This window comes from Pomacea canaliculata, linkage group LG8 (genome assembly GCF_003073045.1).
Source record: "Pomacea canaliculata isolate SZHN2017 linkage group LG8, ASM307304v1, whole genome shotgun sequence".
NCBI classification, from domain to species: domain Eukaryota; kingdom Metazoa; phylum Mollusca; class Gastropoda; order Architaenioglossa; family Ampullariidae; genus Pomacea; species Pomacea canaliculata.
The window spans coordinates 23,437,940-23,453,889 of NC_037597.1; the positions used below are offsets into that span (position 1 = coordinate 23,437,940).

Sequence of the window (15,950 nt, forward strand, 5' to 3'; positions counted from 1 at the left end):
AATTATTGGCAGGGTTACAAAACTAAAATACCCATGCACCAGTTAAACTTCTTTTCCTAGCATTTCAAGATACCATCATGACGATAAAATGACAAAGCAGTCTAGACACAAAGCAACAGATGCATATATTCCTGTCCACATGAAAAATTAAACTGGCACAAAGAGTAAATTTTTCATTTTTTTATTTTTATTAAAACGGACATTATGCATTTAAAATTTCTATTTACACTTTTTATCAATGCACAAACATTCCTCTCTCTCAAACATACACAACAATATTCAAAACTACAGATAAAATGGATGTCCTGACGGCCTCATTTCAATGCACACGATCTGTTATGTCATTAATCTGCAGTTGGCTTTCCGATGCTTTTCTGAACATTTGTCTTGGCAGCTACATAAAGTTAATGAACATAATGCAGTTTTGAATTACACTGTTATGCACTTCAGACAAAGTTTTACACATTAAACCTTTTAATTAAAATATTTCATGTCAAAAAAGAAAAGGTTCTGCAGTGTCTACCTTTCATTTTTAATGTGATTATAGATGAAAAATTTATTATGTTCTTAATTTAGTGAAAATACTTTAGCATACTTTTAAAAATCATGTACCTAAATATACAAGATAAGTATTCACAAAAAGTGAATGCAATTATCACATGGAAGATGTTGACAAATGGTTTTAAATGCAAAAGAATGAACAGTGAAATATAAACTAATTTACTCACAAAAAATACATGTTTTTACATAAATGTAATAATGTTAACATATGTATGTTGAATTTTCATAGCAGGTACATTTTAAAATACTTATTTTATGAAATATGAGCCATATGGTTAATGTAATAATCTTTAACAAGCAGCATCTATAGCTAACTACATATTTGATCAAGTGGTTTTTTTCTTTTTTGAAAGAGATGTTTGAAGACACTTTTTGTGAAGATCAGTTGACTTACAGTAATTCCATATTCTTCTATATCCACATAGTGACTTATCTGGTAGTGTTGTGAACATATTAGAAGATTATGATCTGTATGCATATTAGTTTCCCTTCTTATGACAAGTGACTAATAAAATTTTCTGCTTAAGTCAAGTGCATATCAAAACAAGGATGAGTTGCTTTGAGACTGCGAGATAGTGAGGAGTTACGGAATTGGGAACAGAGAGAGCACTTACAAAAATTAGAAGAATCTTGTTTTCTTTCAGTCATGTTGACATTAACCCAATCAAAAAGTTCCTTCTGACCACCATGCAACCTCATTTATCAATTCTTTAAACATTTCTATCATTAAATTTTAAGCATCCAATTAAACAAATTATAATTGTTCTGTTCCCCCCTAAAAATGAAGCCTGACCACATAATTGGGATTATGCCCCTCAGCTTTCTAAATCATCAAAGTTTCTACAGTAAAGTAACAAAATAAATAAGAAAAATCAACATATCTGAAGATACATGCATCAGGAAAAAGCTATCTGGCCATCACATACACAGGGCTTGTATGAAATTCTTCTCCTACCCTTGTCTTAATATTTCAAACTTCTGACAGTTCCTTGCTTGTCACCTTTTTCCTTGAGCTGCAAAGAAAAAATGTTATAATCATTTGAATCTGCCAGTTTGTCACAGGGGGTGACATGATGATAACAGTGATGGTGGCTGAGCCACACCTGTTGTATGACTAATTGGGTTTTTGTTTTTTTAGATGGTGGAACAAGAAAGGGGGAAGATGATCTAAATTGTCGCCAGCCAGCACTTCAATTCTCACAGAGACACGGCAAGTGCTGAGACACTACGTGTGGGGGAGTGAATGCTGTGTCTTCATAGAAAGTTGACTTTAATGTGGGAGTAATTTTGTTCTTGTTTATAACTGTTACAGGCGCAGTTTTATTGGTATCCTGGAGTAGAGGTTTCTTGTCCCCAAGAGGCAGCACTGGTTTAAGCAATGTCTGACTCCAAGAGGCAGCGTTTGATATATAACAAGGTTAGGTTGCTCGTCTCCAGAGGCGGCGTCATATTGAGCTGTGAGTGTCATTTAGTGCATAATGTCTATTCCCAAGTGGGCGTCAGTTGTGTTTATTTCTACGTTTCAAGATAACTTGTCAGTGTGTGTATGGCGAATAAATATATTCGGATTTTGGAATATTAGCCCCCAGTGACTGTTGGTACAGTGAAAGCAGTGTTGTGCCAAACTTTTCTCTCAGGACTGTGTTTAGAATCAGAGATATTAATAAGTAATAATAAAAGACCTTAGATAGTAGTAAGGATTAACTGATGCATGTTTACTAGGAAATTATTTTCAACATTTATTGTATATTTTTATGAGTTATTATAGCATAAATTCAGTTAATATTATCAAACGTATACAGGCCTACAAAATAGGTAAAGTTTTTGAAGAAAGAACGTGCAAATGTCCAGGTGTGTACGAGAATGTGACAATAACAATGATCAACTTTATTTGTCCAAGTGGAAAATTTAGACCTGGGAAGGTGCTCGAGTTAGTTAAGTTAAAAATAAAAGTAGAACAAGGTGCAGCGTTAAGATGTGAGTGTCTGCGACACAGTTGAAGTACTTTTCAAAACAGATGCTTGATTTTCAGATTGATTTGTTAGAAGAAAGTTGCGGTGCAAGCCCAGCTGCACTGGTTATTCTTACCTTGGCGAAGAATATTTTGCCTTGCACGCACAAATGCCATAATGTCTGCATCTACCTGTGGATCTCCTGTCAGAGGAATGCCCCCTGGTCCTTCTGGCTTTTCTTGGCTTAAACAAAATAATATGAAAATAATATTAAATAAACACATCTTTGTTGTATACATCAAAAAATCTCTCTGCACTTTATGTACTTCATGTATACAAAAATGCATATGAGAGAAAAATTACAATGGGATTAATAAAGGCTAATATTCCATGCACCTCACAAGTTCTAGCTAACCTCTCACTTGTAAGTGTTTACAAGACCTTGAATACACACATTTTTTGAATTTTAGTTTGACTGCTTATGTTGACAAACATGTCTTTCCCTGATTGTTAATGATTCTAAAAGTAATGCAGATCTTTATGTCTTACAAAGATTACTTCATGAAAGAGTTTCTGTGGAAATGATCTTACTTCAGTAAGTGTGTGTCCGCCCTCTCCATCTTTTGTCCAGTGAAATTGGCTGCCATTGTATGACTGTGTCGTCCAGAGTGCAGATGCTGACTCAACTTAGAGTCTGTGTCACTGAGGAGAGATTGAGTTTCCCCATAACTTTTTTGGCTGTAGACACTGCTATTAGGTGGGGTTAAAGGTGGTGTCTTCCATGCTGTACGAATGGCAGCTTTTGATTCTGTTTCCTGAATAATGAAATTAAAAATGTTACTTAATCTTGTTAAGACATTTATCTTTGCAACACAAACTGTCCACATATACATATTTTGCAGACAATGCAAATACCATCATATATTTGCTGTGACAGAATACAATTTAAAATTAAATTTGTTCTCACATTTATGGCAGTTGTTTGTTGTGCCCACCAGAGTTCAAAGTCCTTCATGAGTTTCACCTTTGCCTTCTCCAGCAGATGCTGCAAATGCTCTATCTCTGTTTTCATTGTACGAAGCTCTACAAACGTTTCTTTGTAACTGTCAAAAAAGATTTGAAAAAAAAATTATTTATATATAAATGCATTTAACACCAATGTAAACATGCTTTGTTGCCTTTAAAATGCTATTACAAGTTATTTTGCACATGTTAAATGCCACAATAACTGCTGCTATTTAAGACTTGTAAGTTTAAAGTGGCTTGAAATTCTTGGACCAATAGGTTTCTGGTCTGAGGCTTTCTCAGTGTTGTCTTGAAAACTTTCCCTGCTTACCCAGCAGCAATAGGTATATAGCAATAAGTTGATGTCCTAAAATCTACAGTACCATATAAACAGGGCAATGATGGAATAACGCAAGTTTTTACAGATACCTTGGAAACAACAATAAGACAAATACAGTATCAAGATTTTTGTATCTTGTATTTAAAACTAAGAATGAAATAAGTTCTTGAAGAAATGTTCATATGCATTGATTAGTGATTTATTAGGAATATTGCTGATGATTTTTTTTGTTTGTTTGTTTGTCTGTTGTTTTTTTTTCTGAAATTGTCTAACCTCCGTGAAACAAACCAAATGGTTTATTCAATAAAGAATTCGTTCGTTCGTTGAAAATAGGTACCTGATTTATCAGGTAAGTAAATACATTAGAAATAATTCACTGACCTTATAGCCAACTATAAGTCGTGTATTTTTGTTACAATTATGACCATAACTGATTTTTATAATTTAAAAACTGATGTGTCTCACAATTCCCTAAATGCAGCTGAGATGAGTGTGATGTCCCTTCGTCTAACTGGCTGGAAGGGGACTAGCTCTCTGTTGTTTTGTTTTGCCATGGATCTGCATTGAGTTTTAGGGATCTGTGATGTTTGTTGCACCGTTTTCCTCTGTTCTGGATTGTTCTTTAGTGCTTGTGGCTTGTCGTTTCTTCCAATCAACACTTTCATGCACTAATTGCTTCTGTGTTGTTTTGCCATCTTGTTTTGGATTTTTGACATAACAGAATTATGAGCCTTCTTCATTGACATTTAAACTTTTCTGACGTAAGCCATGTTGCTTTTCATTTTTTGATTGACAGACCATGTAGGTTGCTATAAGTGAAGTTAAGATCTTCGATCTCTGCACTTCAACGACGTCAGCCTGCATCTTGCTCCATCTGTGTTTCTGGTCTGTTGTCGTGTTCGCTTCATCAGTGCCTGGATTGTGCTGTTTCAAATGTGTTGCCATAAAAAATTTTGCTGGGCTGAATTTGTAGTCACTTCACAGGAAAGGCTGGTACTGGTGAGAAGGAAGATCTGTCACTGCTTGCCACATGTGAGAGACAGCCAAATATCTCTACTGATGAGTGTGAAGGTGATGAAGACTTTGACTTTATCTTGCTGTCTTAACTGTCAGAAACCTCAAGCCTTTCTACAGCTACACACTGCTATGGGTCCCTTGATACTAACCATGGCAATGAAAACAACTCTTTTTGTTGTTTTTTAGACAACACCCCCACCAGAGGATATCTCATGAGGCCCTTTATCAATCATCTTGCCCAGAGACTGTTCCTAAAGGAATTGTCGCTGGTTTTGTGCAAGCAGTGCAGCAACCTGTAAACTCCTGTTATTTTACAGTCTTTTCTTAAATGGATTGTAAAACGCCTTGAGTCTGGCTATGCTTGAGAAACATGCTACACAAATGTACTTATTATTATTATCATACAGCTGCTGTTGGACTTAGCCAACAAAGCATGACAGGCTATGTTTTGAAGAAATTAATGACATGAAACTTGAAGTTGAAATACTTTTTTTATGCCTTGCAACAATGTGTGAGAAAAATTGCACGAAACTAACATACATCATTTTCTCACTCTCCATTTCTTCTCTCAATGACTGTTCCGCTTTTCTTAAATCCTCTTCACTGACACCAACTGAAAAGTTTAAGAAATATTTTACCCACAAATATAAAAATATGCATAAAAAATTAAGTGAAACAGTAAGCCAACAAGGAATGAAATGGCAAACATTACCATTTTGTGCAGATAAATCCTTTAATAAGCATACATCCTAATCAATATTTCATATATTTTTTCCATTCGGACACCAAGCAATGGTCAAAATTATAGATGTAAGAGATAATGTGGCATGACTAGTATATTTTGGCTGTGGTTATCATGATTCTAAATTTTCAACATATAGAAAACACCTTAAACAATTTAATGAAGTATATTACATATCAATCCTTATTTTACTGTAAGATCTTGCCATAAAATAATAATGTGCATAATAAATCTAGAAGCAAAAAGTGAAGGAAATATTATTTTTAAGAGTGCTCATGGCAATGAAAAGTTGTCAAAAAGATGCAGACCTTGGGTTCTGAGTTGATCTACTTCCCCCTTCAGATGGTCTGAAAATTTGAGTTTACCACAGAATTTAAATTATAATTACAGCAAAAACAAAACAGAGTTGTATAAGATCTCTGTAGTATTTCAAATAAAAATATAATTATAGTTAATCAGGGAAATCAAAATCTTCAATACATCAGTGCATAAATAAAATGAAAATTAGCAATTTTACTAATTTTCCTTTTTTGGCATGCTGTCTCTATGCAGTTTATTGTGATTACATTTTCAAACAAATGGTGCACTGTAAATAGTACGTAGAATAATAATGTTATCAGTCACAGGAAAGAAAGCGTTGGTTGATCAGGGAGGGGGAAGCTGCTCTAGGTGAAACAAATTACATAATGAAGAAGTCTGATATTTCTCAAGAGCATTTGTCTTCTGCAGTGAAGTTGCTCAAAAACAATTATGTACTGTCACAGAAGTAAATGAACTCACTAATTCTCTGTTTTGCTGCATTAAGCTTTTCTCCAAGAGCCTTGGCTTGACCATAGCGCTGTTTTAAGACCTGCTTGTTCTCCTCTATAAGCTGGTTTTGACTGTAATCTCGCATAAAGATATCAAATGCTTCTTGCCGTCCCAATGACATGGGTCCCACTGTAGCACATAAGAACCAGCAACAAATAAAGCATTATACATTCTCATGCAGGACAGACACATGCCTATTTTTACAATAGTAAATAAGTTTTAAATACTGCTTCGCTGGTGTGTTTTCATCTGAACACCAACTAATTAATAATGCCCATTAAAAATACAACATTCACATAAAAATACGCTTATGAAAAGGCCAGTTTTGTGTTCGGCTCACATAAATGAAATCCATGCGACAGCCACTGCCCAACTGATCCCATTTGTCCTACCTCCCTTAAGATTGAGCCTCGAAACACTTTGCAAAAAGTTTTTTTACATTCTATCAGTAAATGCATTAAATAGTGTTTCTGCAAGACACTCTGTCATCTTCAGGAAATATACTTAATATATAATTCTAACTTCCCTACTTAGTGTCTTACTTACAGATTTTGTTTTTCATGCAATCATTATTCTCAAGCACAGGATGAACTTCTTGTCTTGTTTTTTTATTGTTGGATCTATCCGGTACCTCAAAGTCGCCCTTGCCAAGGAGTTCACTGGTTCTGTGTGAAATATGTCCATTGGCCTCTGAACTCTGTGATACACTCCTAAGATCCAATTCTTCTTTTGAAGCCTGCGCATCTGCTGCTCGCTTTTTCTCTCTCTTCAACATGTTTACTAAAATGTCTGGTGGTGGTTAAAGAATATGTATATCTATAGTTTCTTCCTAAAAATCCACTTTCAACAGCAAATAGGTGGTTGAAGTTACAAAAATACAAATAAACACCATTAAAAGTTTAAAATAAGAAAGAAGATTAAAAATTACTTTATAATAAAGTGCAAATAAATTTATTAGAAAAGTGCAAAAGGTTGAATTAATATTGAATTAAATTGAATTAAAGGTTTGAGTTAATAAGAGCCAAAACTCTGCATTGTCTGGATCAAAACTGAGACCTGATTAAGACCACATATGCCTTCCTTATCTAGATGATGAGGATATTTATTTCATTGTCTCTCTGGAGCAACAGGTCTTTGAGCTTTTTCAGCTCAGTCTTGCTATATGGACCAACATCAGGGGTACTTTCAGGTTGTGGAATTGGTTGTGGTTGTACAGGAGCTGGTCGTTGAAGGATGCGCATCTGCCAGGATAAATGACTAACTTTATGCAAGTATAACTTTGCAATGTGACTGCCATGTTTCTCAACAGTGCTATGCTTATACCATACTGAATCTGAACACTTGCAACTCATCTGCACAATTTCCTCTATATTTGCATACAAATATGTTTAAGAATAGTGGCAATTTTGATGAGGAATACAATCTATACGAATCCATTAAGTGCATGGGTTTGATTTACTGAGTTTTACTAGCTTCATGTTTCATCATCACACTTGTCATTCTATAGACATAACTTTTGCATGTTATGTTGCATGTGTCCATGTATGTAATAGTAGTAATATGTTTATTTATATAGCACTTCCCCCCCCCCATTAATGATGGGCTTAAAGCGCTTTACTAAACAGAAAAACACATAAACATAAGAATAATGAATGCTGGTCTCAAAAGCAATTCCTGAAAAATAGCCAAATTCTTGCAGTAAGATCATCAGGTTAGCTTTACAATCACTGAGAAATAGCCAGATTCTGTTGAAGAATTTCTGGACTGAAATACTAGAGGCAACCGTCAGTGTGTTGGGTAGTTATAGACTGTTCACAAGCGCTGGTCTCCTACAACTGTGGAGAAAGAGAGCTGTGGCGGCCAGTGAGACATACCTGTTCGCTAGCTAACCCTGATATTAAAACATGGCTAGCCTTCACATACAAGTATTCAAGGGGGGAGGTGATGTTGCAAGGCTGACTTGCTGGTGGACAATCAGACAGTTGAGATTAGGAACAAGCACAATGCTTTGTTACTGATTTGTCTGACATAACTTTTGTCTGCCTTCTGCTTGTCACTCTTGAATCTATGAACTTGAGCAGAGCACAGTCCTGGCACTGAAGAAGCAAAGGCGACAGCAGTCAGTGACATGAAGGGTGCAAGATGCAAGATGACACAAACATATGTCATCACCAGACAACATTGCTGAAGCGCATAGATCCAGAATCTAATCCGCACAACATGCAGCAATGTACGTGGTTCGTAAATAATAAATAGAAAATGGCATGATCCACAATGCTTGAACAACTAAAAGTGTCAATAAAGAAGGCACAAAATCCGGTATAGTCAAAATCCAAAGCAAGATGGAAGAACAGGAGGCGGAAGTTAGTGGAAGATGTCTATTGTAAGAAATGATGCAGCACAAGCACTGAAGAAAAAAATCCATAATAGAGATGAATGAATGAGTAGGAGAAATCAAAACGATGCAGATCCATAGACGAGGCAAAATGACAGAGAGCTGGTCTCCTCCAGCCAGTTAGGTGAAGGGACAGTACTCTCCATCAATGCATGTGTTCTTATTATTCTGTCTGTGTAGTTTTTTTAATTATTTCTCTTGACTGGAAATGGTGCACATTCAGTCTGTATGTGCTCTGACTCTTTATTACATAGTTATTTGTTTTTATTTGTGTACAGCAAATAAATTATTTTCATAATTACAACTTTATGTCAGTCGAAAAAAGTTGGGCATAAACTTTTATAAATTAATGCAAATTTAATTGCCTTTAAAACAAAAACTTTAATCTTAAAGTCATTCTGCAAATCAGTAGTATTATAATTGTTTACAGAATTATAGAGTAAAAGATATGCAAATAAACAATGCATCAGATGTCTTCAAAGCATGACCTCAAAACTAAAACATGAAAGTGATGTAGCTTCTGAGCAGCAGACTTTTCTATAGAAATGACACTCTCCTGAAACATACCTTCATAATTTTAAAGCATGCTTGAATCTTGCGCAGGTCAGGACCAAGAGAAAGGTAAGAATGTGGATCAGAATCTTCCAAGTACCTCTGAACTGCATCCTCACACCTGTATGTGTTGAGTGACAAGCCAAACAGGTTTCATTAGCAGGAAGTGATGCAAAAAGATATATAAAAATAAGCAGACTTTACATTTTTATGTTAAGACCATAACAAGAAAAATGTAACAATTGATAGCTTTTGGCTTAGAATAACTCTACATTTTTGTCATCTTCAGTTGATTAAAATATGAAAATAAAAATTCATTTGACTTCAGAAAGGATCAAGTTAATAAAGAAGAGGAAGAAAGAAAACGGAGATTAGATATCAGTAGGCAAGTCACAAGTATGTGAAATGTCTTGTGTAAATAGGCTTTATCATCTTCCCTGTGTAAAACAATGCTTCTTTTCTGGTGTCACTAAAAAAAAAATCTGCCTTGTTTATGAGATTTCCCAATAGGCAATAATCTAGCTATAATAATCTGTGTTTTCTGGTACATTTTACATGCAAAGCAGTTTCAGTTAAGGTGATATACAAAACACAGTTAACTTTTTCAGCTGCTGAGTAAACTCTGAAAATGTAACATTGAAATTTATATTTATCTAGCAACACATTATCATTTTCTTACAGTTTACGTCTGAAAAAACTTACTACCTCATAAACAAGGCAGAAAGAAAACTAAACTTTTATACTCAAGCAAAAAGTCCATAAAAATATATTCTTCGTGAGGATGGGTCTGTAGCTAATACAACACAACAGAACCTTCAAATTAAAATAATAATGCTAAAAGTTTTTTTTTTAAAAACCCAAACAAATCCTTTTCATTTAGAAAAAGGAACAGAGATATTTTGATAGTACCATTGGATATCATCTTCAGTAAGTTCATCTTGAAGCTGTTCTCCAGTTGCTAAGGCAAGCTGGTCTCGCAGATCCTTGTTCTCTTGCCTCAGTTTCATTATGAGAAGCTTTGGATCTAGTTCCTCATTTACCATAACATCATTTCTTATCATGGCCACTCGTTGAGCAAATCGACAGGTTGATATGGATTCCTAATAAGAGAGTTTAGGGAAGGAAAGAATTACCCTGATTCAATGTACATTGCTATAGACATATGAAAGACATTTCTCAGTCATCAATATTGTTTATATAGATTACTCCCATTTTCTGATTCACTTAAGTTCCACAATTTTGCATTAAATTACGCTATATAACATATTAAAAAATTTCGTTATAAATGTTCATATACTATGACATTTTCTCCCTTCAGTTTGCCACCAATACAGATAATTATCTACACTGCACATCAACATCTCTTCCACAATATTTATTTTGTTGAAGTACATACATCCATATTCTTTTTTTCCATAGAACAAGTTGCTATCATTGTGGTCATACAGTTTCCTCCTAGGCTGTCCCTGAGCACAGACGTCATCAGGGAGTTTCTGTATGGTACATGCTGCCGGTTCTTCTCTGATAAGGCTACAATCACCTGGACAGCATCAGGTAAACGTGAGTACTTTTAGTATGATGGTGTATAAAAATCAAATGAAAATGAAGGGCAGGAAATCTTTTAATGAAAATTTGCATGAGATTTTGCAGGAAAATTTGACTACAATCTATCTGACTAGGCACACAGTCAAGAAAACAGATTGTAACAAATGAACACAGCTACACATTCTTACTTGTTCTAAGTAATGCAGTGAAAGGTTGATGTACTTTGCTTCAGTCAAAATTTGTCCATTCACTCCAGTCTTCGACACTCTTTCTGACCTGAAAACACCAGAGCAAATACAGTTTGAGAAAAAAAGCTACTCTGTTTTTCAATGAATAAAGCTCAAATCCACACTATAAGGGGAAGGTGAGGAACTTTCGATATCAGGGACATACCCTGCAAGATCAACTAAATGTAACTTGGAACGACGAATAGTTGCAGAGCCTGTTTCCCTGGAGACGATGTGTATTGTGAAAATACAGTGGGACCGAGAGGATGCTTGATTCATCGGGGTCTGAAACATATCGAAAAAATAATTTTAAAAAGGTGAAGTAACTAAATTTACATGTGAAAACATCTAGGAATATTATAAACTGCTTACATAAAAGGACCAAAAGCAAAACAAGCAAACAAACAAATACATAAATGATATAACAAAACTATATTGCTCAGAGGCAGACAGTATGTCTAAATGCAGAAATAGAACAAGTCAATCATGCTAGATGAAAAATATTCTAAAGAGTGTGAACAACTATAAAACTTCTTTAGTAAATATGAAAAATCTTTCAAAATATAATCAAGATGGATATTTTAGATACATAAAATTTATTTTAAAATTTGTATATATGATCTAAACCTACATACAAAGTCTAACACAGAATGATTAATTAGGTTTTTTTAACCTCTGCTATCATCCGGTTTGTGTCTCCAAGAAAGAGAAGGTTCAAAGCTTCTTCCTCTGTATTGGCTTGATGTACAGTGAGGTTTTTCAAATGGATATTCTGATCAGAATCTTCCAAAAGAGTCACCTTCCTAAAACCAAACATCACTGAAGCACATCCTATGAGCAATTCAAAGTGTGCATGGCATTTTAATCATCTGATAGATAAGTTCATTCATTTATTAGTATTTAAACTTGACACCATGTCAGACGACTTTCACTCTGCCACCATATCTGTTTATACATTTCTTCAGAATAAGTCATGCTGAGGTACACAGATAAAAAAAGGCAAGGAAAAGATTGGTCCTTAAGTGCTCTGTCGAATGTGTTGTGGTATGCAGACTTGTTCAAAAGTAAAATAGACTTTATACATAACATGCATGCTCATGCATGCTTAAAGATTATTATGTACATGCTGCACAAACAATTCTTATAAACAAGTGGAGGAATACTTGGCTGTGCACACATGCATTCATGCACATAAATGACATTTTATTGCACTTTTTTAAAGAGTATTGGTGAAATATAGATACATATATATAGATGTGTGTGTTGAGCGTATATGTATCTAAATGGAAACAGCTTACGGTAAATCCTCCAGCTTGGCTGCTTCATGCTTGGGGTTAAGGAGATCATACCCATTCTCATTGTAGATCTCCAAGTAAGAAATATGGAATGTATATGTCAAACCTGGACTCTACAGTGGGAAGGAGAAAAGTGCACTTATGCAGTGTTCAGTTTTAGAACCCATCAAGAAATCAAGCAATTGTTTCCAGCGATAAAATATCATTCAGTGACCTGAACTGAGCTAACATCAAAATCAATGAAAATATTTTGACAATGCAAAGAGGATAATGAGCAAACAACATTCATAGCTAGTTACATGCATGTGCCAGGACAAGGTGTGAACATATTATTTTTATGTCATAGAGACATTAAACTGCATTTGTGAAAAAACAGAATTCAAGCCACAAATAAACTTACGCTCTCCATTTTGCTAAAAATATAAGAAAGAGAGCGTGGAATAATCCCACGATCCACGTAACGTTCAGCTCCTCCTGTAATGGTAAATGTCTTTCCACTTCCAGTCTGCTCAGAAGAAAATAATGAATGAAGGAAACAATGAAACATGTCTTGACCAGCCTATTAGATAACTGGCTGTTCAGTGTTTCATGTCAACCCATTAGCAGAATGCTACAGAATTATTAGTGATATAAAGTAATTCTTTCTACTTCCAGTCTGTTTAGAGTAATAATAAGAGAATAAGAGTGACAGATGAAAAAGCAGCCACGCATACTTTGGTCTGCCTACTGGGTGCTTCATGCCATTATTAAAAATACAATTACAAAGGATCTACATGATGCAATACAAACTAGGCATTTGTAATCTCACATACTCTATAAAAAACTTGGATGATTTACCTGGCCATATGCAAAAATTGTTCCATTGTAGCCAGCCAAGACACTGTAATAGAACAAGTAACAGGCTTGATAAAGATTAACAAAAAATTCCGACCACATGACACAGAAGTTTCACAACCACACTACAAACTATAGAATAAAATAAATGAGACAGTAAACTGTCTTCAGCATGCATGTGTGTGCACAAGGGTGCATGGTGTTTATGGATGTAAAGAGTGAAAGTTAATGTCTGGAGATAACACCAATCAACAGGCAGTGGCAGAGGAAATGAAAAAGAAAAATATCTACTTTTCTAATTTTAGTATGTTATCAGAATACAGTGTAGGACCATTAAGCCGCAGTCCAGGAATCCACGCTTAATTCGCTTAAGCTATGCAAAATGCTTAGATCCCAATTTTTTTACACTATGGATTGTACAGACCTGGACATGGTCTCTCAAACACTCGAGACAGATGTTGATAGCTGTCATTTAGGCATTTTGAATATCTGTGATTGACACGCTATGCACTATCATGGATTAAATATTTAAATGTTGGCTTATAACTTCATTATCATGAATGTGAGAAAACAGCGCTACTTTCAAAATGGGGACTTGTGGGTCAACACCTGAAAAAGGATTGTGCTAAAAACAAATTATTTTTTCTTTATTTTTTTGTAATTTAGGTACTATCAAAAAGCCGAGATCACCTAAGATGCAGCGAAGCAGTTTGAACCCCAATCACAGGGGCTTAATGGCTCTACACTAATATTTACATGGTTTTTATGGACTGTGTTTAAGATGGTCGATTGCCGCATCCACAACAGAGAATATTTATGATATATTCATTACATAGTGACAGCAGAAACCAAAGTTTGTTTATTCTTATCCCATACTTGTCAATGACAGGCTGTGCCACATGCTGAAAAACCTCATCTTGTGATGCAGGCTGATCAAAGCATTTGTCAAATCTGAGAAAAAATAACATATGCATACACATAATGTATATTATTGATGGCAAAATTTATTAAAAAAATTGACATTTGCAAATGTTCTAAATTCTAATATCATACCATTTAGAAAATCTTTACCTAAACTTGTATGTCTCTCTTTTGTTGTTTATGAATCCAGATGCTAGTTCTTTAGGCACAACTGCAGTCAGCCTAGGAAATCCTTCTTCATCTTCATCCAACTCATAAATCTAAGACCAATAAAAAAATTATATAAGACTCTAATACTAAATATAACAATGCTAATATTCGTAAGAATCAATAACTCGTTGACTCTGTGAAAGCCTGAAAGCCCTACAACAAACCAAAAATTAATGACAAAACTGAGGTCATTGTAATAGTCCCTGCAAATAAACTGAATGTGTGCCATCCTCTACTACTTTTACTTTCTCTGGGGTTAACAACTCTCTCTACAGACCGTCTAGAGTTTTGGTACTATCATTGATATATCTTTATCTCTTGAATGTCACATCAATGAAATAAGTCCATCTTCCTTGAGCTTTGCAGAATCACTTATATCTGATCCTTCCTGTCAGCTTTTGCCACCAAAAGGCTCATATCTGCTTTAGTATTGTCCCAGCTGGTTTACTCCAACTCTCTATTTGCTGATCTCACTAACTGCCTACTGGACAAACTTCAGAGAGCTCAGAATAATGCTGCTTGTATTGTCTTCTGTAGGCCAAAAGCAGACTGTGCTAAATCACTCATCCATGAGCTTGCCAGCTGTAAGGGACCTGCTCTCCTTGTTTTTTTAATTTTGTTTCTTGCAGTGCCTTCGGGTTTTCACTGTCTTTGGTGTCTGTGTTTTAGCTGTGTTTGCCTACCACTGTTCTGGACTGTTTTCCTGAGTCTGTGACCTATAATTGTCTTCTTCATCGTCTAAGAGTCTCTCATGCCATATCTGTGTGAGAACAAGACTAGATCTCTGATCTTTTGTCTACCATCCTGCTTCCTGCTTTATCCATTTTCTTCAGTGCCACTATGTGATATAAGTCATGTGTGCACCGACAATGACAACTGTATTTATTGGTGCCACCACTACCACTACTTTTCCCACTGATACTACAACTATAAATCACAGCCAAAAGACAATCAAAGAATGAAGTGAAGGCTAAAAAGTATATTTTGGTAGTATACTGAACTGTAATGATTGCATATATGCCGATCACATTCATCTTGAGAGCACAATAAACTTTTTGCTTTGAGACCATTATTCTTCTTACGCTTGCGTGTTTATATGATTTTCTCTGTAAAGCACTTTGAGCTAACCCTTGATGGTCACTTTATTAATTAATTAAAATATATTTTTAACGTGTGTTTATAGAAGCAATAAACAGAATGTTTGCAATTTAAAAAAGAGGAACGCGTCTATTTTGTAAACACACTAAGCAATATTTCAAAACGTTGATTTTTTTTGTTTACAAATTCTAAAACGTACTACTCGGGACGTTACATAGAATATCGTCTATTTCACGCAACAAACACTTACCCCTGTTTTTCCTGATTTCATCGGTTTTATCCGGACAAAGATCTTAATTGTCTGCTTCACCATTGTGATTGCTTGTTCTGTGTCAATCAATCAATCAATCTTGTGAACAAAATGACTTGCCGAAGACTCATGATATCTTCGCTACCTAGTGTTGTTTACACCAATGTCCTCCATGATACCTAACACACAGGGACCG

At 35.1% G+C, this 15,950-nt stretch overlaps 1 protein-coding gene across 2 annotated transcripts; it reads right to left on the reverse strand.

Annotated features, from left to right (window-relative positions):
- Positions 1 to 168: 168 nt before the first annotated feature.
- LOC112569966 (kinesin-like protein KIF6) lies at positions 169 to 15,939 on the reverse strand. 2 transcript variants are annotated; one of them, XM_025248093.1, is made up of 21 exons: positions 15,755 to 15,939; positions 14,347 to 14,456; positions 14,152 to 14,226; positions 13,279 to 13,321; positions 12,842 to 12,946; positions 12,445 to 12,554; positions 11,820 to 11,949; positions 11,313 to 11,431; positions 11,108 to 11,195; positions 10,771 to 10,914; positions 10,284 to 10,474; positions 9,390 to 9,495; positions 7,530 to 7,668; positions 6,974 to 7,216; positions 6,398 to 6,556; positions 5,926 to 5,964; positions 5,416 to 5,488; positions 3,481 to 3,616; positions 3,105 to 3,328; positions 2,650 to 2,756; positions 169 to 1,574 (listed from the first exon to the last, which is right to left on the reverse strand). In XM_025248093.1, exons 1-21 carry the CDS (start codon positions 15,815 to 15,817, stop codon positions 1,558 to 1,560), a joined length of 2,421 nt encoding a protein of 806 aa, XP_025103878.1. In that variant the 5' UTR covers positions 15,818 to 15,939; the 3' UTR covers positions 169 to 1,557. The 2 variants fall into 2 exon arrangements, with proteins under 2 accessions (XP_025103878.1, XP_025103879.1); XM_025248094.1 differs by lacking the exons at positions 12,445 to 12,554; positions 14,152 to 14,226; positions 14,347 to 14,456; positions 15,755 to 15,939 and having other exon boundaries at positions 13,279 to 13,319.
- Positions 15,940 to 15,950: the final 11 nt, after the last annotated feature.

What these genes read in the sequence shown, in the direction of transcription:
- LOC112569966 (XM_025248093.1), bottom strand. Translation starts at nt 15,817, where the DNA reads ATGGTGAAGCAGACAATTAAGATCTTTGTCCGGATAAAACCGATGAAA. An exon ending in ACTGAAGATGATATCCAATG is followed by an intron (nt 9,496 to 10,283) that starts GTACTATCAAAA and finishes CAACACATACAG; the next exon opens with GTGTGAGGATGCAGTTCAGA. An exon ending in AACAAACAACTGCCATAAAT is followed by an intron (nt 3,329 to 3,480) that starts GTGAGAACAAAT and finishes TTCATTATTCAG; the next exon opens with GAAACAGAATCAAAAGCTGC.